The sequence below is a fragment of the Ascaphus truei genome, chromosome 4 (assembly GCF_040206685.1).
Source record: "Ascaphus truei isolate aAscTru1 chromosome 4, aAscTru1.hap1, whole genome shotgun sequence".
In the NCBI taxonomy this organism is placed as follows: Eukaryota; Metazoa; Chordata; class Amphibia; order Anura; family Ascaphidae; genus Ascaphus; species Ascaphus truei.
The window spans coordinates 104,555,591-104,580,231 of NC_134486.1; the positions used below are offsets into that span (position 1 = coordinate 104,555,591).

The 24,641-nt window shown below is 44.4% G+C and overlaps 1 protein-coding gene across 4 annotated transcripts in view; it reads right to left on the bottom strand.

Annotated features, from left to right (window-relative positions):
- Positions 1-24,641, bottom strand: part of ABHD12 (abhydrolase domain containing 12, lysophospholipase) — a 128,895-nt gene that overhangs the window by 92,401 nt on the left and 11,853 nt on the right. For 2 of the 4 annotated variants that reach the window (XR_012800946.1, XM_075596310.1), the window contains exon 1: positions 10,336-10,714. The exons of 1 other annotated variant lie outside the window; for it this stretch is intronic. Coding sequence is in view for 2 of the 3 variants with exons in the window: in XM_075596310.1 (XP_075452425.1) it covers positions 10,336-10,505 (170 nt within the window). In the remaining variant the exon portion in view is untranslated. Of the gene's footprint in view, positions 1-10,335; positions 10,715-24,641 lie in introns of those variants that run through there. One more of the 4 variants, XM_075596312.1, reaches the window with a different exon arrangement.

Genomic DNA, 24,641 nt, shown 5'->3' on the forward strand with positions numbered 1-24,641 from the left:
ATTCAGAGAGCCGCAACACATGCATGAATATTACACCCCCAGAAACACATACTGTACACACACACACACACACACACACACACACACACACACACACACACACACACACACACACACACACACACACACACACACACACTATATAAGCATAAACATACGACAAAATATCCTTTTATTTAGTTTTTTCATTACAATACAGGAGAGAGACAGACATACAACTGGGGAGACATTGGGCCCGGCGGCAACAAGAGGCCAGACCAGCACGCGCCGGCCGGGCCCCCCACCCCCGCAGCCACCGCCCGGATATAGTGAGGCAGACAAGCAGCAGCTGGGGGTCGGCAACCTGCAGAGAGCACAAGTAGGAGCGGAAAGAGCTGCATGCGGCTCCTGAGCTGCAGGTTGCCGACCCCTGGCATAACAGAATGGCTGCTTCAGGTCAGTGTAACTCAGCGGCTACAATGTATCCTTATAGATTACCAAGGTAACCATATCTATTGTTACAGTTTACAGCTCACACTGCTGAGAAATGTTTGAACAAATGATCACAAACAGGAGGAAAGTGCTACAAAGATCTTGCAGTGCTTGGGAGGTGAGCTAAAACCTGCTATGGAAATCAAAGGATGCTTTAAAACTCATTAAAAATGGCATTAAGAATTGACAATCAAAAAGCAAAACAGTCAGTCACTATTATCCAATACTGCAGAACTGGTTTATTTTATAAACAAAACAAAGAAACATAAGATTTCACATGTTTTGCAGCTTTAAATGAAACTTTTAGGATGTTCAAATACAGGAACACTAACGCTGATGGGTAACTTTTTTATCTATGACACACCCCTATAAACTCTGAACGAGAGAGCGTACGCCGCATTGAGGGAGAAGACACTGACACTAGACACAAAGATTAAGGAACTATATAGATGATATAAAAACAAAAAGTTATAGGAACAAGCACTCGGTTACTAATCTGAGGGGAGAAAATACACACAAAGGTATCATTTCAATTGCTCCATCAATTAATTTTAACCCTACAGACAAAAAAACTGCATTAAAAAGAAGCTGTAGCCGTTGTTTTTTATCCCCCCAAAACACCTCTAGGGTTCATGCATAAAAATAAAAAACTCATCATGACAAAATATACATAAAAAATAAATAAAAATGTGGGAGTGGAGTACTTGCTTAGAAACGTAAATAAATGGTCAAGAAGAGCCCAGAGAAAGGTTAGGAGTCACAGTAGCAATAATACTTTAACGATGGGGTCCCATACAAAATTGGAGCATTAAAACATTCGTCCCCTTCACATGAGGAGTGGGGGAAAAAACTCTCCAGTTTCTCAAAGCCAGTAACCCATACGAATGTGAAGCCCCTCTGCAAGGTCTACATGGAAGGAGGTGATATTGGGCCCTTGTTCAATAGATTATGAAGCGGCTTCCCATGAATGAATTCAAATAAATGGGACTACAATGTTCTCCAGCATGGGGAGACATTCAACAGCATAATTAATGAGGGCTGTACCTGGACCCCAAATATTGCAGCACATCGTAAACTAATTATCTCCAGAAACTATACTAAAACCCAGGAAAGTCACTCAGTGCGCAAAGCGGCTTCAACAGCCATTCGTTTGTCTAAAGTCTCCATCTGATGTTTTTTGTAGTATACAGGTAATTGCCAACATAAGTTTGCAACATCTGCAAAAGAGACTTCCCACTTCCCTTCAGGACTTCAATGTAAATCCTAAATACCACCAATTCAACTCGGATCTTCAACAAAGCACACGACAGAAAGATTGCGCTTCATTAAACCCAGCAGCAAACAGTCCAATGAAAATTCACAAAGAAACGATTGAAGAGGGATAAATAAAAAATAGTTGGTTTACAGTATACATGCCTTTGAACCTCCGAGTTATTCGTCAAGTAAAAACAGACATCCCCTGCGAGCTCAGAACCCAAACCCATCACACCATGTATATGTATGTCAAAAGGAGTGTTACATCGAATATCACAAATGAGATTGTTAAATACTCATCTGTCTCTCTTCTCATATGCTAGGGCAGGGGTGCGCAAACTTTTGCTACTGCGCCCCCTGCCTCTTGTCCCCCGGTGCTCGCCCCCCCCTTCGCTCAGTGCGGCGTCAAATGAAGCAGGGGTTCATGTGATATCAACCGCGGTGTTCCTATGGCAACGCGCGTGTGACATCACGCCGCATGACCCTGTGGCGTCAAATGATGCCGCGTTGCCATGGAGATGCTTCCAGACGCCGGCTGAAGCAAGGTAAGTTGAGGTTCCAGAGGCCTCACGCGATACCCCGGCATTTCATTTTAATGCCTATGGGGAAGAGCACGGGGTCTCTGCAACTACCCGCGCCCCACAGAAAAATCTCACGCCCTCCAGTTTGCGCACCCCTGAGCTATAGTAACTTGGTCAGAGTCTAAAGTATTTTTAAGCTTGTAACCACGTTAGGACCCATAAAAATGGTGTAAGCTTGGCATGTTACAGGCTTAAAAATTCTTTGGCCAAAGAATTTGACCCTTGCTTCCGAGGAGAGACAGATAAGTATTTAAGTAGATCATTTGTCATATTGGATGTAGCACTGGGGCTTTTGGTCTTTTGTTGTATTCTTAAGCTATGGCATCAGAACTGGTTGTGAATGTTATAAATCGGTGTCAGAATGAGGGATACCCTCACGGTGAGGCTGAAGAGTTCAGGGTCACATCCTTAACTCCTCCTTTCTGGCACCAACTGGGTCAAAGCGGCATCAGCGCATTATGTTGTGACGCCAAGGAGAGGGATTACAGTGCAATAACCCATAGCGGTATTCCCCTACTGGAATGAGAGAGACGATGCAGTTTAGTGGTTTAAACAGGAGTACACAAGTCTGTTCATTTGATTCCTGTGTGGGTCACTTGTACACCCATATGAGGAGAGTTATCCTGTCACCCTGTGCATTACTTGTATGTTCCAGATACCAGGATCTCGCACAATGGCCCTTCAATTCAATATGCTCTTAAGCCATTTGCGTCTTAAAAAATTCCCTTATAAGTCCTATTCATTTAAACTCTGCCTAAAGCTTTCCTAACAAGCAGAGACATTAAGAGACCATTCATTGTTGTTGGTAATATCTTTAAAAAAAATAAAATAATAATCTTTGACGTTACTATTTTTTTTATACTAGTAACATGTAATGGCATACATTTTCAGCCTACTGCAGTCATGGAATCAGGGATGGAAAAGTACTAGGCGCCACACAATGTAATCCTGGCATCTGGGCTACCGGGTCAGTCGCTCACAACCATGGGCGTCCGCAGGAGTGGCAAAGGGGGGGCGCTTGCCCCCCCCTGGATCCAGGGTCGCAAACAGGGGGGGCACAGGGGGGACAAAGGGTAATGCTTCCCGGGCCCCGTGGGTCAGGCCGGGCCCCCTGCGCGGCCGGGCACCAGTTAATTAAATAAATTAATTTTTTAAAAAAGTTTAAAAAAATGGCGCCGATTCCCCGCGGTCCCGACGCGCATGCGCAGGGCAAGCAGGGCCCGCTTCCCCCCGCTCCCAAAGTGGGACGGAGGGGGAAGTACAAGCCAAGCTCCTCTGCGGCCCGCTCCCCCTCCCGCTCCCAACGTGGGACAGAGGGGGAAGTACCAGCTCCTCCTGCGGCCTGCTCCCAACGTGGGATGGAGGGGGAAGTACCAGCTCCTCCTGCGGCCTGCTCCCAACGTGGGATGGAGGGGGAAGTACCAGCTCCTCTGCGGCCCGCTTCCCCCCCTTGGCCAGCTTCCCGCGCACCCACCTCCCACGTGCCCCCCGGCCCACCTCCCGTGGCCTTGCCCCCCCCCCGAGCCCTCCTCCCGCGCCCCCTCCCCAGGCCCACCTCCCGTCCCTGGCAGCTGCCGCGGGGATATCGGGGGCAGAAGGGGATATCGGGGGCAGGAGGGGGAAGCGTCCGGCGACAAGCTACACCCAACCGGTCAAGGTAAGTCACCCCACCCAGTCACTGTCACCCACTGTCACTGTCACCCACTGTCACTGTCACCCACCCAGTCACTGTCACCCACCCAGTCACTGTCACTCACTCAGTCACCCAGTCACTGTCTCCCACCCACCCAGTAACTGTTTGCCACCCACCCACCCAGTCACTGTCACCCACCCACCCAGTCACTGTCACCCAGTCACTCTCTCCCTCCCACCGTCATTCACCCACCCACATTCAACATTCATCCACCCACCCACTGTCATTCACCCATCCACACACTCACTCACTGTCATTCACCCAACCACCATCATTCATCCACCCACCCACCATCATTCATCCACCCACCTACCGTCATTATCCCACCCACCCACCATCATTCAACCGTCATTCACCCACCCACCGTCATTCACCCACCCACCCACTGTCATTCACCCACCGACCCACCGTCATTCACCCACCCACTGTCATTCACCCACTCACCCACCCAGGCAGGCAGACACATGTCTTTTGTTGAAAATATAAAAATAAACAGGTTGCATTGTAATGTTTTATTCTGTATCACAATAAGAAAACAGTTAAGTAAAAGTTGCGCTCTAAAAGATATTTTTCCGTGGTAGGTGCGCTATGGGTTCGGGGGGTTGCTATGGGTTCGGGGGGAGCCTGCTCCTTTCATTTGTCCTGGGCCCCATGATTTCTGTTGGCGGCTCTGCCTGGATCACTCGCAGTCCTGGGCTGTTTTTGGCATTTATGGCGCCGTACAGTACGTTAACGGCGCTATAAACGCCAAAAACAGACTCTGGGTGGACCGGGACGGAGGTGGGTGGACCGGGGGACGGAGGTGGGTGGGTGCCCCTGGCGCCGCGGCAGGCAGCTAGTGGTAGGCTAGCCTATGCTGCTACGCAGGAGGAAACGCAGCGCACTGTCATTGGTAGCACTCGGGAGTGATGCGGCTCTCATTGGTAACACTACCTACCAATGAAAGCCGTCTCACTCCCAAGTCGGGACCAATCTGTGCCGCAGCCGGGACCGCCATTGCGCTGCGGTTATAAATGATGCCCCCCCCCCCCCTTAAAAAATTTCTACGGACGCCCATGCTCACAACCCATCCTGCTTTGCTAGAGAGAGCGCTGCTGCCGGTTGCAGCGGTGACTGATAGGTCAGTCACTGCGCTGTTTAGTCCAGCGTGGGGAGAGCACGGTGCGAGAGGGGATGGAGCCCTAAATGATTATGCCAACCCGTTCACTTCAGCCAACTTCTGGCAGGGGGGGGTGGGAATTGTGCGAGCTTGTCAGTGTGTCATACACACACAGCCTGTGCCAAGGAGTGGGTGTGTGGGGATGTGCAGCAACAGCCTCCCCCCAGCGCCCCTCACCCTTCTTTACCAAACTGGCTCCTAAAAACTTTGGTGTCCACCCCTTGTCATTGTTACATCAATATCACTGCTGAATTATATATATATATATATATATATATATATATATATATATATATATATATATATATATATATATATATATATATATATATATATATATATACATATATATATATATATACATATATATACACACACACACACACACACACACACACACACACACACATTATATATATATATATATATATATATATATATATATATATATATATATATATATATACATACACATACACACACACACACACACACACACACACACACACACACACATATATATATAATTAAAAAAAAAAAGTAAGATGTAAAATGCAATTAGTAGTGGAAATCCCATCGTGCAGCCTGCATCCTAAAATGTGTCTGCATATTTTCCCTTGTGTTAAAATAACTGCATAATTAAGTTGAGTTTTGAAGATCAATAAAAAGCTTGAACAAAATGAAAGAACACAGATCTGCTCTTCATGCCAGGACGCAGAATTCTGGCTTTTAGGGCGAGAAGCAGAATTAACTACTGCAGAGTCGGCACCCCTGCAATGCTCAGCAGGTCTCTAGCAGTGATCCTGCTCTAAACTATACAGGGAGGGGGGAGTCATGTGTATGAGGACACTGCTGCCCTTCCATTTGAGGGATGTGTTACATGAATATTTCTTCCTTTAACCGTACATCAAAATCCTTTATGTACATTTGTTAAACCTCCAAAGTCACTGCAGTGTATGTATTGACTCGAGCAGCTCGCGTTACTGCAGCTAAAAATCTGCCAAACATTAAAATTGCAACCTGCCTCAGTTTGTTGTTTGCATCACAAGATGAATTTCCCTTTTTTGGCTCAATGTTCTAACTGCTACATAGGTTGGAATAGCAAATCTGTACTGTATATATTTGCCAGCTTCTGTACTACAATTCAGCAAAAAAAACAACTTGTGTGCAGTCACATGTCGCAGGCCGTGCCACAATCCTGTCTTTCCCTATTATCTCTTAGCATACAATGCTTCCACTGTAGCTAGGGATTCTGGGTAATGACAAATTATACAAGTCAAAACTTGTCAACATCACAATGTAACAAATCAACAAAGTCACTTATACGGTCAATATAGTGTGCGTGTGTGTGTGTGTATATACCCACACAGACACACACACAATCATACTTTTTGCATCCTCCTTAAAATTTCTTACTATGTCAAACATTTTTGGTGGTCCTTTTAAATGTCACAATTGTGGATTGTCGCCTATTTTAATACTGTGCTCAAACTGTTGCATCACATGGCTCTAAATGCGATTACAGGCATACACGGCATATTCTGTTACTTGTCATTGTACAACTCAAAAAATGACCTCCGTGATTAAAGACGACAATGTAAAAATACATATTTAATGAATGTTAAATATAGTGGAAATAATAGTTGTGGGATGTTTTCACTGTGTTGCACTTCTTACATATCTTGCTCAGTGGCACCACAGAATTAACTACCTTTTCACTTAGGCTTTTGACTATCCCATGATTTGGATATTTGGAATGATATTACACCTTTTGTAAACCACCACCTCCTCGTTTTAAAACGCAGAAATTCTTGCAGCCTCTCATTGTTATTCTCAACATTTGACCTCCCAAAAGCAGATACAGGCCTGATATTTTTGCAGCAATAAAAGGAAGTGAGGTTTAAAGTTCTGCTGATACTTCTTAATTAGTACTGTATGACCCTGAAAAGGATCAGGTGCTCACGGTGTTGGTTGAAGCGGTAAATGTAATTCCCTATTGCCGATCTGTGCTATTTCTGATGTGCCAAAAACCTCAAGCACTTCAAGGTAGGGGCAAGCTCTCCCAAGGACAGTGGTAGGTTTAACCCTTCTATATCCTAAGAGACTACAACACATTGTAGTGCAAGGCATAGCTGGCACCATAAGTGCCAACGTTTACAGTACCCTCATGATGCACTGTACATGGCCCACCAGAAGCCCTCATGATGCATTGTACATGGCCCACCAGAAGCCCTCATGATGCACTGTACTTGGCCAACCAGAAGCCCTCACGATGCACTGTACTTGGCCAACCAGAAGCCCTCACAATGCACTGTACTTGGCCAACCAGAAGCCCTCACGATGCACTGTACTTGGCCAACCAGAAGCCCTCATGATGCATTGTACATGGCCCACCAGAAGCCCTCATGATGCACTGTACTTGGCCAACCAGAAGCCCTCACGATGCACTGTACTTGGCCAACCAGAAGCCCTCACGATGCACTGTACTTGGCCAACCAGAAGCCCTCACAATGCACTGTACTTGGCCAACCAGAAGCCCTCATGATGTTCCAAGTTTCTCTTAGGCCGTTGCTCATTTTCTAGAGGGTGATTGGGTTGACCTCTCCTATGGAGCAGCCATCACATGACCCATAAGTGCCGGAGATCCGGTTGCACTGTAAATCAGAATAGGTTAAATATGACAGGTTAAAAAATGTAATATCACTTTTTTTTCCCACTTTTAACATTGCTATGGTAACCTAATGCTTAAGAGGTTTGTTTTTTTCAATCATTATTAATGTTTTTTGGTGGCAAGACGGTCAATCTATAAATACATTGTTTTTAGATAATATGCATGGTTTTAGTGGACCAAAAAAAAAATAATTATAATAATAATAGCACATTCACAGGAACAAATATAATATCCATTGATGTAGCCAACAGGATTGTAGCAAGTCTCAATATAAACTCCAAGTATCAGTTTCCACAGAATTACATACAGTAGCAATACTGCAACATATCTCACCAAAAGGAACAATGATGCATTCTGTGTATATTTGTATATTATATTTAGCATAATAGAATTGGGGGATGGATATTTCACTTCTGTTTATAAATATTGATAATATCTGTTAAGTATGAAATCAGATATATAAAAAGTCTGGAAAAAAAAATTGTATAAGGAGGAAATTTCTCCCATTTCCAAGTCCTCCGGGAACAAATTCATACGCGCACAGAAGTAGTGATGCTTAGTTCTGAAACAACTGTGCAACGTTTTCAGAAAAATCAGATTAAAACGCAATACACTGAATGCATCACTAAAAAGCATAAGTCAACTCTGGCTCTTTCACACACACAGTGACTAAATGAAGTTTGACACCCTGACCAACTTGAGCGGATGACAAAGGGTTACGCCCAAAACACTGCAGTTCACCTCTACAAAAATAAAAAAATTAAAATAAAAAAAATAAAAAAGTTTGACTCTTGACAAGTTTTGGCACACAGTGTCCTTACTGAAAAAAAATAATTATATATATATAATATATAATTATTTTTTTCAGTATATATACTTAGTTAAGTTAAGGTGAGTAAAAAAAAAGTGACAAAAACCCTCCACAGCAAATGGAAATATAACTGTATGCTCATTACCTCCCTAAGACATGCAAATGAGCATACAGTTATATTTCCATTTGCTATATATATATATATATATATATATATATATATATATATATATATATATATATATATATATATATATATATATATATATATATAGATATACATATACACATATATAGAATCCAATGCACGGCCGGCACACCATTTGCAAGTAAATAAGTTTTGGTGCTTATCCCATAAAGCAATAACAGACCATACGATACCGGTTGCAACACGACATCAAGGGACAGCACGCAAGTAAGTAAATCATAAATGTTCTATATTTGATAGAAGACACAAAAAACGATGTTTCGGTCCCCGAATATATATATATATATATAAAAATAAAATAAATGATCATATATATATATACACACATACACACACTACAGGAAAGTCCCTTTGCATACATGCAATATAAAACTGCAGGACTCTCTTGATCATTTATTATTTCTGCCTAAACACCTATCCTGCTAAACTTTGCCACTGGCAAAAGGTCCCAGCTGGATGTGGCGCATGCAAGTAAATACACCAAGATATATTCCATGTACAGTATTACATACACACGAGAACCATTGGTTTCATGTACCACCTGACCTTAGGATTGAAGTAGTTACCAAAGGTTACTGGGGGGGCAAGAGAAGATAGAATAATTTGTATGATGGCTCGTCAAAATAATAAAAATCGATTCATTTGTGTCATAGGATATTTTGCCCGCGAGTTTCAGCGGATCCTTCATTACATTGTCACAGCCCAGATCTGATTCCTGGAATCTGATAACCTCTAGCTAATTGGTGCAGAATTAGCTGCATACTATAAACATAAACCAAAAGTCCTATACTCCATAGCTCAGATAGATGCATGTGTACAATTTTTACAAAAGCTCCTGATCATCTGTAACCACACATGGGACTGGGCCAATTTGATGCACAGACATTAGAATATAATGTGTGATTTTTTTTTCCCACAGGGAGTATTCAGCATTAGACATGTTGAATTTTTAGGCTTAAAATTAGAAACTGCACATTTATCCTCCACCAGAGGCTTCCAGAACAGTGCTTTGATGTGATGATATATGTGAATGAATAATAAAACACAAGGATGGAAAGGTTATGTATGCATTGGTGATATAGGTTAGGGAGCCCCAAGACGTCCCCTCAATATTGCCAACAGCTTTTTTTAAATTTATGAATGGGGAAGACCAATGTATGTATGAATAGGATTTAACAGAAAGTATGTGACAGAAATATAAAGATAGCTGAAAACCCACCAGCCACTAAGCCTAAAGTTCCAGCAATTGGAGCAGAAGACATTGAGCCTCAGCTCTAAACAATCAGCTTAAAAAAAAAGAGAGAGATAGTAGATGTGTTTTATACATACATGTATGTGTGTATGTACACACACACACACACACACAGTATCATAAGACATAGATCTACATAGATAATGATCTATACAGTCACACAGGTAAGTGCTGTCATGTCCCAGCTCCTCCCCCCCCCCCCCCCCCCCAGCGCTGGGTGCAGCCCCCTCTGTACCTGCTGCTGAACCTCTTCATGCCCTTGCCGCAGTCGGTCTCCTGCGGGTAATGCCCCTTTGTCCCGCTGCCCGCCAGCCTCAGGTTCTGCTGCAGGCGGCACTCCCTGTCCAGCGGAGCCGCGCCGAAGCTCTCATGTCCCGCGGGCTCCGGCTGGGCTCTCTTTCTCATCCCTGCTGGGCAGGCGGCGGCACGGCTGAGGGGGGGAGGCTGCGGCAGCTCTAGGCTGGCTGCGATGTGCACATCAAGGCGCGCAAAGTGGGTAGTGTGCAGGCTGCCGTGCTGTGCTGCTGCTGGGAGCTGGATGCTGGTACTGCTGCTGTTTCCCAGCTCCCTCCTCTCTCAGACACACACACAGCTGAGCTACAGTGTGGGAAGGAGCCGCCTCCTACACTGTGACCCGCAGCGCGCCCCGGCCAATCACAGGGGGCGGGAAGCTGCATGGTAACTACTGTAGGAGGGATGCTACAGCACCGTGCGCTTGTGCAGTGGGATCAGCTCTGCCAAGTAGGGTGCACCATTCATGCACAGGCTCAGGGAGTCCTGCTTATTTACCTTCCCACCCCGAATAGTTTACCCCTAAGGGAAGCTTGGACTCGCGCTGTGGGGGGTCAAGAGATGAAGAGATCAGGGCGATGCATTGGCAGGAAGGACCTGAATTGCATTGCAATGTGCGGTTGGCCATGAAGTGGTGAAGATTAGATATAAACCTGTGTCGGGTATCAAAGAAACATACAAATTGCTAACAGATTAGGGCAAATTGGTCCAACCAAATGAGTGATGGTCAACCTTTGTTATTACTGTAGATTCTTGGCTAATATTTGAAACACACCCTTATTCATTCCAAGCATATGAGTAGCACCAGGGCTAATACTATACGCACGATACATAAAGCTTGGCCCCCTGCAGACACACTTACCAGAATGCCCTCCCACTGTCTCTGTACCTCCTTCCTACCTATTAGATTGTAAGCTCTTTGGAGCAGGGACTCCTCTTCCTAAATGTTACTTTTATGTCTGAAGCACTTATTCCCATGACCTGTTATTTATAGGATTGTCGCATATTACTACTGTGAAGCGCTATGAACATTAATGGCGCTATATAAATGAAAGAGTAACGCAGCACACCATAAACTGATTACAGATACTTGCTGTTACCGGTGCCCCTGATCCAGGGGAGTCCCTGTCAGTGAAAAACTCCAAAGTCAGCAAATGAATTGAAGGTTCAGGGCTCTACGGATCTCCAAAGAATTTATTATATCACAATATACACAACGTTTCAACCAACAAAAAGTGGTCTTTCTCAAGTGAAGATAGAATACACAATATAATGTCCACAATTTATAGCCCCCAACCCAGGCGAGATTACTTAAAATCATCCGGTTAGTCCCATGTGAGTGCCTCAGTCCAAAGTGCAATGCGCGCGCGCACATCCGGATCTCCATCGCATGACGTAATCTGTGGGCTGTCCTGTACTCCGATCAGTCCTGTAGACTCTGCATCTGGGGATCTAGGTATCCCATCCAGGCGCATGCGCGAGCGCGCATCAGGGTCCCGCGTCCTTCCAGGTGACGCCATCACGCAATTGCGCGATCTCCGATTGGCCCGTCTGTCCCACGATGTTGCCGATGTTATCTCCTGCATCCGTCGCCCTGGGGATATATACACAAAGCGGCTTGCTATTTGTATGTGTATAATAAAAGTCCCTTCTTGTCCCATACTTGAAGTATCTGAAATCCGTAGCGCCCTGAACCTTCAATTCTTTTGCTATATAAATAAAGACATACAATACAATTTCAAGCCATGTTTCTATATGTGAGAACTACATTACATAATGTTTTACTTGGAAACCACACAGTTCCCATTCTTTACTCATCAGTCTCCTATTTTTTTCTGACTCAATACATTCTTGTGACATCCTTGGCCGTGAGACCCCAGGATGCCCCAATGCCCAGGTTGGTAATCACTGACCTAGATTGCTTTAGTTGTCGCAAATTTCACTGAAACTATTGCAGATGTATTTTTTTTAAAGTCATCTTTTGGTCCAGATCACAAATTCAAATTATTTTTGCTTTTCAATCTTGACATCGGTGCGATGTGACCTTGGAGCCCCCAATACACATTTAAAATAAATTAATATTGGGACTGGAGGTATAAAACCCCAAAAAGTAAAGACTGTCTTCCCAATCTGGAGCCAGGTAGTCACCCTAGGTATGTTACCAGACCTGGGACTCGTGGAAGGGTTATTCCTGGGAAACAAGGTGGCATCTTTGTGCCAAGATGGTATCCTGGGATATAGGGTTGGTATATAGACGAGTATGGGGAACAAAGGGAGAAGCGACAGGCAGGACAGTTATTAAAAAATAATAATAATAATTAAGAAGGTGGAGTCATTTATAAAAAGCTCAGGGTATATGCATGTAATCCATTGCTGGTAAGCACGGCTATGTTTAACTTCTTCAGTGCCAGAGGAGACAGACACACACACACACACACACACACACACACACACTGTAGGTACAGTAGAGCTGGTCCCACAGGACCCCAAAACATGCAGTGTACCTGCTAAATATGTACAATTGGAGGGTATGTATACCACACTCAGGTGGTACATCTAACCTCGAGTGGCTGAATAGCAACCATACTCCACAAAGCATTTGGTCTTGGAAACCATAACAAAACAAGTTTTTTTTTTTTGTTTTGTTTTTTTTAACCACCTGAATATATACTGAAACACAGGATGGAAGCAGACTGGCATTTTTGCTCTTTATTGTGCATTAGAGAGCGGTTTAACACTTTATTGCAACCCTCATCAAATAGTGTTAACCGTTTGGGGTATATTTAGTTTATTGCCATGGAAAATTCTGAAACTTGGTGCTCCCACCTTTTCTATGGATTAGAATTTCTCTTCCAAAAGCCTGCATTTTTGATCACTTCTAAATAGTTTCAAATCATTTGAGTGCAAGTGAGAGTTTTTATTTTTTATTTTTATTACCCTAATAAATCAGCAATACTGTACATCAGTTGTCATGATCTTCTTACACTGGCAAAGCCAGCTCAGACAGAGCGTATTACTTTAAAAACATGCAAATAATTGTAGAATAGAAGTAGGTTCCTTATACCAATTAAAGTTTAACTTCACGTTAGGAATGTGGGCTCTTTAAACAATGTATTCCCAACAACTTTAAGTTAGATGGTAGCGCAGTGCATCTATAAAACCAAAAATCACAAATATTGCCAACCCCATATTCAGGAGGAAAAAAAAATGGGGGGGGAAAGGAGAAGAGAGACAAGGATCAGCATGAACTCCAGATCACCCACAGTCTCAAAAGTTTATGGTATCTGAAATGTTAGTGTGAAATAAAGGGAACCCAACAAAGGCAGAAACTTTACAGTTACGGGTGAATAACAGCCATAAACGGATAAATGCTTTGGCCAAAGGGTTTAGCCAAATAACCCTTTTTCACGAGATTATTATTTTATTTTAGCCCGATTGGTAGGAGCGCAGGAATCGTTCATTTTATTTTTCTATTTTAAGATGTTAAGGCCTATCTTTTTCCCTGCAGCAAACTTCTATAGGGAGGAGCGCGGTATTATGTACAGTTTCTCATAAAGTGACATTGTACAACACCTGCTTTTGATTTGCCTATAAACTCAAGATCACACATCACTTATTTTATTTTTTATTTAACACCTCTGAATGCTTCGCCATTGAAATTATACTTTAAACTCTGAGGATCCTTTAGCGCCAAATATAATGATGATTGTCACCTTCCATGTCTACTGTGCAGTAACAACCAAAAATAATGATGCGGTCCAGTAAATGGGCCGATAGTTATATGGCAGGTACAGTGCACCTATGAGACAGCAACATGAGCTTCTTATACAAGGGACTTAACAGAAGTCTCAATTCAACACTGCAGCCTCCACCTAAAATGAGGACGGCGCTATATAATTGTCACTTGAGAGTACTGTGATTGTATACACTCCCTCTGCCATTTCTGGTTTGGAATTTAACAAGGCAATGAGGAGTTTGATTACAATCAAGTAATACTGCACTAAGTATTACCCGACCGTAACCAAATATCAAGCACTTGACTAGCAGACAGTGTCAGTCCAGAAGGCATTGTGTTACCTCTGGTAATTTTACCCTAAGTGCACAGCGCCTGCAGCAACAATTCAGGATGCCGCACAGAGCTTACAATCTATATTTTGGTGCTTCAGTCACAGGAAATATAGTGACTTTGCCAAAGTCACACTTGGGCCCCCATACACAAAAAGGATGCCAAGCTTTATCACACCTCCGCTCCCATTCGAAAGTCTACTGGGTTCATCTGCTTCAAAACGTAGGATTCTTTAGTCCAGTCCTTAAATGGTGCAATATCTAATCACTCACTCTACAACAGGGCTCTTCAACTGGCAGCCCGTGGGCCAAATGCAGCCCGCCAAGGGCTTTGATGTGGCCCTTAGACTCTGCTCTTGCCAATTTCATACTAGGTGTGTGTTGGTGTGTACAGAAGTGCTGGAAGAGTCTGAAACACATTGTGCCGTTAGCCACCTCACTGCTAGCTAGGAGCAGCCAGAGACCAAGTTATACACTGGTCCCATATAGAAAATAAATGTACATTTGTCTGGCATTGCATGGCCCCTGCAGATCCCACACCTAGGAGATAATTCTGATAAATGTACATGCAGGGTGTGGATGCAGACAGGGGACTGCTAGGAAGAAGATGGGGATGCAAAGGTCATTTTTCTTCAATGACTAGAGTGATACAAAAGTGACCCAAATTGTTCGTATTCTAACCAAAGTGTTCATTTTGTCTGAATACACTGAATGTTTAGTATGGCAGGTTTCTGTACCGGGTTAGCCAAGCTTAATAATCAAAAAACGAATAGACGATACTGTTCTGTGGCTAACGAAATGCTTTTATTTGTGCGAGCTTTCGAGATCCCCTGATCTCGTCTTCGGGTGATGTTACGATTGATTCAGTCAAAAAACGTTCTTGAAACAAAACATCTCTTACATTTCAACACCTACCCACACCATTGTTATACACTCCCCCTCCACACACACACACCTTTTGTAAAGCGCTGTACATACTGTGGGCGCTTTATTAATTAAAATTTAAACAAGTACACGCACACATTCTCTGACATCACAAGCATTCAGGGACCATTTAACACCTCAGGTCATAAATCGCATACTGCACAGGGGGGATATAGCCTTCACCCATAGATGCTTTGTTTCAAGAAAGTTTTTTGGCTGAATCAATTGTAACATCACCCTAAGAAGAGAAAGCTCGCACAAATAAACGCATTTCGTTATTAGCCACAGAACGGTATCGTCTATTCGTTTTTGATTATTAAGCTCGGCTAACATGGTACAGATCATTATATATATATATATATATATATATATATATATATATATATATATATATATATATATATATATATATATATATATATATATATATATATACACACACACACACACAGTGGTCGACAAATCACCAAAAAATCTACTCGCCACCTAGTACCACACGTGTGCTGCTTGGGCCAATAGGAGCTCGCCACAGTGTTAAATCCACTCGCCCGTGGCGTGCAAATGTATAGGTCGAACACTGTATGTATATATATATATATATATATATATATATATATATATATATATATATATATATATATATATATATATATATATATATATATATATATATATATATATATATATATATATATATATATATTGTGACAGAAACCAGGGGATGGTAATAAATTCCGTATATAGGGCTCCCAGGATACTAGACAGTTTCTATCCTGTTTGGCCTGGGAGTGCAGCCTTATAATACATACACTCCATCCCACAGTTTGGCAAGCGCTGGAACTGAGGGATGAGAGATCCAGACCAGAGTTTGTCTGCTGCCTGATTTCTGTCACCTGTCATGCTAATTAGGAATCAGGTATGAAAGACTGATTTCCTGTTTGCTCTGGTCTCCCCACAAGAGCCAGGAGGCTGGAAGGCTGCTGAACTACAGAGGGGAGAAGCCTCTTCCCCAAACAGGTTCAATCTTTCTGTTCATTTGTGTAAGACTGCAAAAGTACTGTGTTTTGATGTTGGAAGTGGAAAAGCCACTTCCAACCCTGAGTCAGGGATATCTAAGTTAAGTTATCGCTCAGGTGAGCAGCTTTTGTTTTGATCTGTTTTCTGTTGTATGCACTGTGGCAGTCTCAGTGCCTGGGACTGAATAAACCAGGCATAGCCTGTTTAAAGGAACAGTACGTGACGCCTCATCATTTAACCTACCCTAAAAGACCGTGTTCTAAACAGTCCCGGACAAACGACGGAGCCCCGGAGTAAGCCGTTTGTCACATATGGTGGAGAATGCGGGCAGAACACTAGGGGGTCTGCGGGTTGAAGAACTTTGAAAAAAAAAAAAAAAAAAGTTTTTTTCATCCTCTGCAAACAAGATGGAAGACGTGGTGGGTGCGCTGGTACGCAATGTCGCTGCCCAGAAAGACGTGAATGAAACCCAGCAACAGCTGTTAATAGCCCAGCAAGAAACTAATGCAAGCCAGCAGCAGACGAATGCAGCCCAGCAACAGCTGCTAATAGCCCAGCAAGAGATTAATGCCAACCAGCAACAGGCGAATGCCAACCAGCAACAGGCGAATGCAAACCAGCAACAGACGAATGAAGCCCTGCAAAACGCGAATGCAAACCAGCAAGAGACAAACCGCTTGCTGAGAGAGGAGCAACAGCGGTTCGCTCAGGGCTTACAGCAGGAACTCGAGATCCTGAGGGGGACTATCAGTAACCTTCCACTGGCAGCGGCAGCCCCAGTACCGAAAATGACCAGGGCAAGCCACTACCTTCAGAAGATGGGACCCTCGGATGATGTGGAAGCCTATCTTCTCACGTTTGAACGCACGGCACAGAGAGAGGGATGGCCAGAAGCTGAGTGGGCTGGTCTAATCGCACCCTTCCTAAGCGGCGAACCCCAGAAGGCTTACTTTGATCTAGAGCCAGCCGAAGCTAACGTCTATGCAAAATTGAAGTTCGAGATCCTCGCCCGCCTCGGCGTAACCACGGCTGTTCGCGCCCAAAGGTTTCACGCATGGTCCTTCACGATGGATAAAGCCACCCGAAGCCAGATGTATGACCTCATCCACCTCGCCCGGAAGTGGCTACAACCCGAGATCAACTCAGCCAGCCACATCGTGGAACGGTTGGTCATGGACCAGTTCTTGAGGAAACTTCCCTCTGCCTTACGCCGTTGGGTCAGTCGGAGTGACCCCCACAATGCGGATGAGCTTGTGGCCCTCGTAGAAAGGTACAATGCAGCAGAAGAGCACCCGCAACCCACAGTCGTGGAGCAACCCCACTACCCGAGGTTCCAGGACTCTTCCAGAGACGGTAAAAGGGTACCGGGGTTAAGGGGCGCTGAAGAGCGGCGACCACCTTCACGCAGCACCAGCAACAGTGGTTCGCACACTAAGGGCAATAGCCAACATGGGGAGCCGGGAAAAGGCTCTAAGTGGGACACAGACTATGTACCTAAATGTGTAAATTGTCATGAGAGGGGCCACACAGCAAAAATCTGCCCACTAAATGATGAGCCTATGCAATGCAACAGCGTGGAACCTTATTCGCTGTTGTCCCAATGTATGGGCCCTAGCCCAGAGGACCCCTTGAATAACCATCTGTGGGCATTTGTAAAGGTTAATGGTAAGAGGGTTCGGGCACTTCTTGACTCTGGGAGCATGGTCACACTAGTGTCCGAATACCTCTTGCCCATTAAGAAAAAACAGGGAAACAGTTCACAAAGAGTGGCAATTTGTTGTATACATGGGGATAATCATGAATATTCCACTGTTGATGTTTTTTTTGAAACAGAGTTTGGTTCTTTAGATTTCAAGGTGGGTATTGTACCCAAACTGGCACATGATGTGTTAATAGGGACCGACTTTCCCCATTTTCTAAAAATGTGGTCCCCCGCTCAGAATAGCGCCCAGAGTTCAATAGCAGACCATAACGAAGTATTAGAAGAAACAAATCCTTTCCCATTTTCAGAAATGGAGGTTGACGAGGGCCCAAATAAGAAGGGGGAAAAGGAGGAGTGCTGTAAAATTCCCTTCCCCATCACTACTTTGGTAGGGAATACCCCAAATCAAGATGTTGAGCAGACACTTACCACCCCAGAACCGGATAAGACCCTCGCTGACCTAGAGGTCAGTCCTGGGAGTTTTAAGAAGGCCCAGTGGGAGGACCCCACATTAGCGGTAGCAAGGGGAAATATACGGGACCTGAATAGTACTCTTGGCCAACCAGATAGGTCACTTGCTTACCCCTACTTCGAGGTAGAGAACGACCTAGTATATCGGGTTGATAAAAGGAAATCAGCTACAACTAAACAATTGTTGGTACCACGGACATTCCGTAACGTAGTATTACACCTCGCACATAGTCATCCATTGGGGGGACACCTAGGGGTGGAAAAGACAAAAGAAAGGGTTCTCCGAAGCTTCTATTGGCCTGGGGTTCTGGCAGAAATTACGAATTATTGTTCCTCATGCCCAGAATGTCAGATCACCGCCCCGTTCAAGGCGTACCGCAGCCCATTGGTACCCCTTCCCATAATAGAGGTACCATTTGACCGGATTGCTATGGATCTAGTAGGACCCCTAATAAAGTCTGCTAGGGGACATCAGCATATATTGGTAATATTAGATTATGCCACCCGATATCCGGAGGCAGTTCCCCTACGTAGCACCTCTGCTAAAAACATAGCAAAAGAGTTAGTAGTTCTGTTTTCCCGGGTCGGGATTCCTAAAGAGATTCTATCTGACCAGGGAACACCATTTATGTCCCAAGTAACGAAAGAGCTATGTAAACTCCTAAAAATCAAGCATCTCAGAACCTCAGTCTATCATCCACAAACAGATGGTTTAGTGGAAAGGTTCAATAAAACCTTAAAGAGCATGTTACGGCGGGCGGTTGATAAAGATGGGAAAAACTGGGATTGTTTGTTACCGTACCTGTTATTTGCCATTAGGGAAGTTCCCCAATCATCCACTGGCTTCTCCCCGTTTGAACTATTGTATGGCCGACACCCAAGGGGCTTACTGGATATAGCCAAAGAGACTTGGGAACACGAGGTTACCCCTTACAGAAGTGTAATAGAGCATGTTGCCCAGATGCAGGACCGCATTGCTGCAGTCCTACCCATAGTGAGGGAACACATGGAGAAAGCTCAAGAAGCACAGAGGAATACATATAATAAGGGTGCTAGGGTCAGAATTTTTTCTCCAGGTGATAGGGTACTAGTTCTGGTTCCCACCGTGGAGAGTAAATTCCTTGCTAAATGGCATGGGCCATATGAGGTCTTGGAAAGAGTGGGAGAAGTAAATTATAAGGTAAGACAGCCAGGTAGGAGGAAACCTGAGCAAATTTACCATATAAACCTACTCAAGCCCTGGAAAGATAGAGAAGTCTTGTTAACCCTAGTACCCCCAGGTCCGTCAGAGAATCAAGAAACTGACCCAGAGGTTAGCATAGCTGAAACCCTGTCTGTTCATCAGAAACGAGAGGTTCAGAATTTAGTGAAAAGAAACAAAGAAATCTTCTCTCTACGGCCAGGTAGAACTAGCGTAATTGAACATGACCTAGTCTCTGAACCGGGGGTCCGAGTTAACCTTAAACCGTACCGAATCCCAGAGGCCAAAAGAAAGGCTATAAGTTTAGAGGTTAAAAAAATGCTAAAACTAGGTGTAATTGAGGAATCCCAAAGTGGGTGGAACAGCCCTATAGTCTTAGTCCCAAAGCCAGATGGTACAACAAGGTTTTGTAATGACTACCGGAAACTAAACGCGGTGTCAAAATTTGATACTTATCCTATGCCCAGGGTAGATGAACTTGTAGAGAGACTGGGCAAAGCCCGATATCTCACAACCCTAGACCTAACAAAAGGGTACTGGCAGGTTCCCCTCACAGAAGGGGCAAAAGAAAAGACAGCCTTCTCAACCCCAGACGGCCTCTTTCAGTATAAGGTGTTGCCTTTTGGCTTACATGGAGCTCCCGCCACATTCCAAAGAATGATGGATAAAATTTTAAAACCACATGCTCGGTATGCTGCCGCCTACCTGGATGATGTGGTAATCCATAGTGAAGATTGGCAATCCCACCTTCCAAAGGTCCAAGCTGTGCTTGACGCAGTCCGGTCTGCTGGACTAACTGCTAACCCCGCTAAATGCACTATTGGTCTGGAGGAGGCCAAGTATCTGGGATATTCTATTGGCAGAGGTTTACTCAAACCCCAAACACTCAAAGTGGAGGCGATACAAAATTGGCCAAGGCCAGTTACAAAAAAACAAGTAAGGACCTTTTTGGGGTTAATTGGGTACTATAGAAGGTTTATTCCCAATTTTGCAACTAAGGCAACCCCACTAACTGACCTCACAAAAGCAAGAGGACCGCTAATGGTAAAGTGGTCCCCCGAAACCGAACAGGCCTTTAGAAGCCTGAAAGAAGCTCTCTGTGCCCAACCAGTGTTGGTCACACCTGACTTCTCCAAAGAGTTCGTAGTCCAAACCGACGCATCTGAGGTAGGGCTGGGGGCGGTACTCTCCCAGGAGTCTCAAGGTGAGGAGCACCCCATCCTTTATTTAAGTAGGAAACTAAATCCCCAGGAGAAAAATTACTCCATAGTAGAGAAAGAGTGTCTCGCAATAAAGTGGGCTGTAGAGACGCTCAAATACTACCTGTTGGGGAGAAAATTCCGGTTGGTCACAGATCATGCACCCCTTACCTGGATGTGTCAAAACAGGGAAAAGAATGCTAGAGTGACCAGGTGGTTCCTAAGCCTACAACCCTTTAAATTTTCTGTGGAACACAGGTCAGGGCACAAACATGGCAATGCTGACGGGTTGTCAAGGATGCACTCCCTAATATCCATGGTCGCTCATCCCTCGAGGTCTGAGCTGGGGGGGAGGATATGTGACAGAAACCAGGGGATGGTAATAAATTCCGTATATAGGGCTCCCAGGATACTAGACAGTTTCTATCCTGTTTGGCCTGGGAGTGCAGCCTTATAATACATACACTCCATCCCACAGTTTGGCAAGCGCTGGAACTGAGGGATGAGAGATCCAGACCAGAGTTTGTCTGCTGCCTGATTTCTGTCACCTGTCATGCTAATTAGGAATCAGGTATGAAAGACTGATTTCCTGTTTGCTCTGGTCTCCCCACAAGAGCCAGGAGGCTGGAAGGCTGCTGAACTACAGAGGGGAGAAGCCTCTTCCCCAAACAGGTTCAATCTTTCTGTTCATTTGTGTAAGACTGCAAAAGTACTGTGTTTTGATGTTGGAAGTGGAAAAGCCACTTCCAACCCTGAGTCAGGGATATCTAAGTTAAGTTATCGCTCAGGTGAGCAGCTTTTGTTTTGATCTGTTTTCTGTTGTATGCACTGTGGCAGTCTCAGTGCCTGGGACTGAATAAACCAGGCATAGCCTGTTTAAAGGAACAGTACGTGACGCCTCATCATTTAACCTACCCTAAAAGACCGTGTTCTAACCGTCCCGGACAAGCAGCGGAGCCCCGGAGTAAGCCGTTTGTCACAATATATATATATATATATATTTACACACATATACATATATATATATATACATACATACATACATACATACACATATATACACTTTTTGAAATGTTGCCACTTCTGTATCCCAAGCATTGGATTCAGTTACTTCAAAAAGTGTCATAGTCGTTACAGGGTCAGCTTCAGCACAGGGTAGTAATGGAATGCTAAAACATGATCATCTTGTTTAACCAGTATGTGTTTTGAACACATGTAGGAGAGGGACTAAAAGGGAAGAGAAGCAAGCGAAGCCCCGGCCCTGTACAGTACATAGAAAGTGAAACTGTACTTTAGGTTTACGACTAGGTTTGGAAACAGGTGTTATACGCAGTACCAGAGAACAATCTCACTTTGGCCTCTAATCATTATGCTGTAAATCAGTCTTCCCCTTATCAGGGAATTGCTACGCCTCATTTATTACAATGGTCCTCATTGTGTCTCGGACAGCTGTGTTTGTTCTCAAAGCAACAAAAACATGCTGCATTGCGTCTGAATTTTTTTTTTCCATAATAGTTTTTAAGCATGAGGTATATGGAGCTTAACAATGTCAATTTAAGCTCCAGGGACCACTGCTTTCCGAGATACTTACCTCCGTAGGGGCTGTTGGTATTTCTGAAGTTTCAATGCCCAGGTCACGCGAGCCAATAGGAAGCCACAAGGGATAATGTCACGGCTTCCTACTGGCCGTGGGACATCTAAAGGTCGCCATTATGTTAGGCACACCATTTCTGACTGCAGAGATACTTACTTCCGTAGGGAGTGCTGGTATCTCTGAAAGCAAGGGATCCCCGGAGCTGGAATTAACTTTTTTTTTAATTAAAACGCAATGCAGCATGTTTTGCGGTTTTAAATTGTTACACGGTGGCCAAAAATAGACAGTGAAAGTTTAAATGCAATGGGGCAAGATACCAACAAGTGATGTACCGGGTCCTGAAAAACACTGGGTACACGGGAAAAAATAAAAAATTTCTTGGCCAGGTATCCTTGTGCCCGGCCAGGTAGGTTTGGGGGTCGGAGGAAGGAGGAGGACAGGAGCCGGCAGGAGAGGAAGACGGCAGACTGCAGAGGACGACAGCAGCGGCGGAGTAAGAGGAGGATAGCGGCCAGTGGCGGTGGGAGAAGAGGACCATGTGAGCAGGACGACAGCGGGGAGGAGCTGTGCTGCACCAGCAGACACCGGAAGTCAGAAGACTTGTGGGTCGGAGCGCAGGGCCCGTGCTTCTCCCCGGCTGTCGTCCAGGGCCGCTCTGCTCCTGTTCACATGGTCTTCTTCTCCCACCGCCACTGGCCGCAATCCTCCTCCACTGCTGCCCTCAGCAGACTTGGGAACACAGACTGCCATCCTCGATGAGAACAGGGAACACTGGGCTAAAAGGGTCAGGTACAGAGTTTTAGAAACCTATAAACAGATATTGGTATGGAGAATTACGTTACTTTGTTATGATAATACAACAATACAAGTCTTCTGGCCACATTTTATAAGCAGTGAGCCCCCTCTCTCCACCCCCCCTCCACACAAGCATGTAGGAGTTTAGATAATATAATATTAGTATCTTTCCCCTTGAGTATGTCCTGCACTTCTTTTTTTTGTGTGTTAAAAAGCCAGATTTTAGAGAGATCATCATAATCTCTAGCTTCTAAGATCACCATGGTAATGTTTGGACTGCACTGGGCACTCAGTAATTCAAACACTTATTTCGCCTGAACAAAGCATAAGATTTGAAAAATAAAGACAAGGCTGAAAAGAGCAAGGAAGTAAAAAATGAAATGGCGGTTAAAAATTTTTTTTGGGGGGGATGCCACTGGAGCTCATGCGCGATCCGTTGACCTCCATGAACCCAATAGTTTCTGATATAATGGAGTTTCCTGTGCCGGTGTGACACGCAGAAACTGCAAATATGGCGGTGGGGTCACCAACAGAAAGCCACGTCACCCCCCGAGGTTATTGCAGCTTTATATTGGCTGTCAGAGCCAGGCTGACCGCGGCCGCCATGTTCCCACCGGGCAGGTATTTTTGCCCCGTGGAGAAAACTAGTTATATCTCGGGAGTCACCAAAGTTTGAGGGACCAGTCTCCAAGGGACACCCCAGTTTATGTAGTAAAATAAAAATATATATCCTACCACCTCCACCTCCACAAAAAAGCACAGTACAGACTGCTGCTTTAACCCACTAAACACTGCAGTTGCCCATGTTGGTTCTAAATGGGACAGCATGACAAGCTGAACCTACCTTACACTTTACCAGGAGTGATACAGCCACCTCATTATTTTGAAATGTATATAAAAAGAAAACTGGGTGTTTCACACTAAAAAGCAGCATACAAAACTTGCAAGTGTAAAAACAGGCATGTGCCCAATAAGCTCATCAGTGCGAGGAACAGGAATCAGCAGGGAAACAGTAGATAACGTGTTGTAAACAGGGGAGGTAAAAAAAATGGAGCCAAGCTACTGTATCTAGGAAACACCTAGTCACACAGCTGTGTGTGAGCTACTCCCAAAACTCACAGCGTGTATCCCAAGCTACTGGAGTAAATGTAGGACAATAAGAACACTCCCTGAATCATTTGTAGTCCATAAGAAATAACAAGCGGACGATAGATATTTTCCCCCTTTTAGAAAACCGCTCATATCTAGAGACATTTTGATTCTGCAACTGACAAGTTGTTTA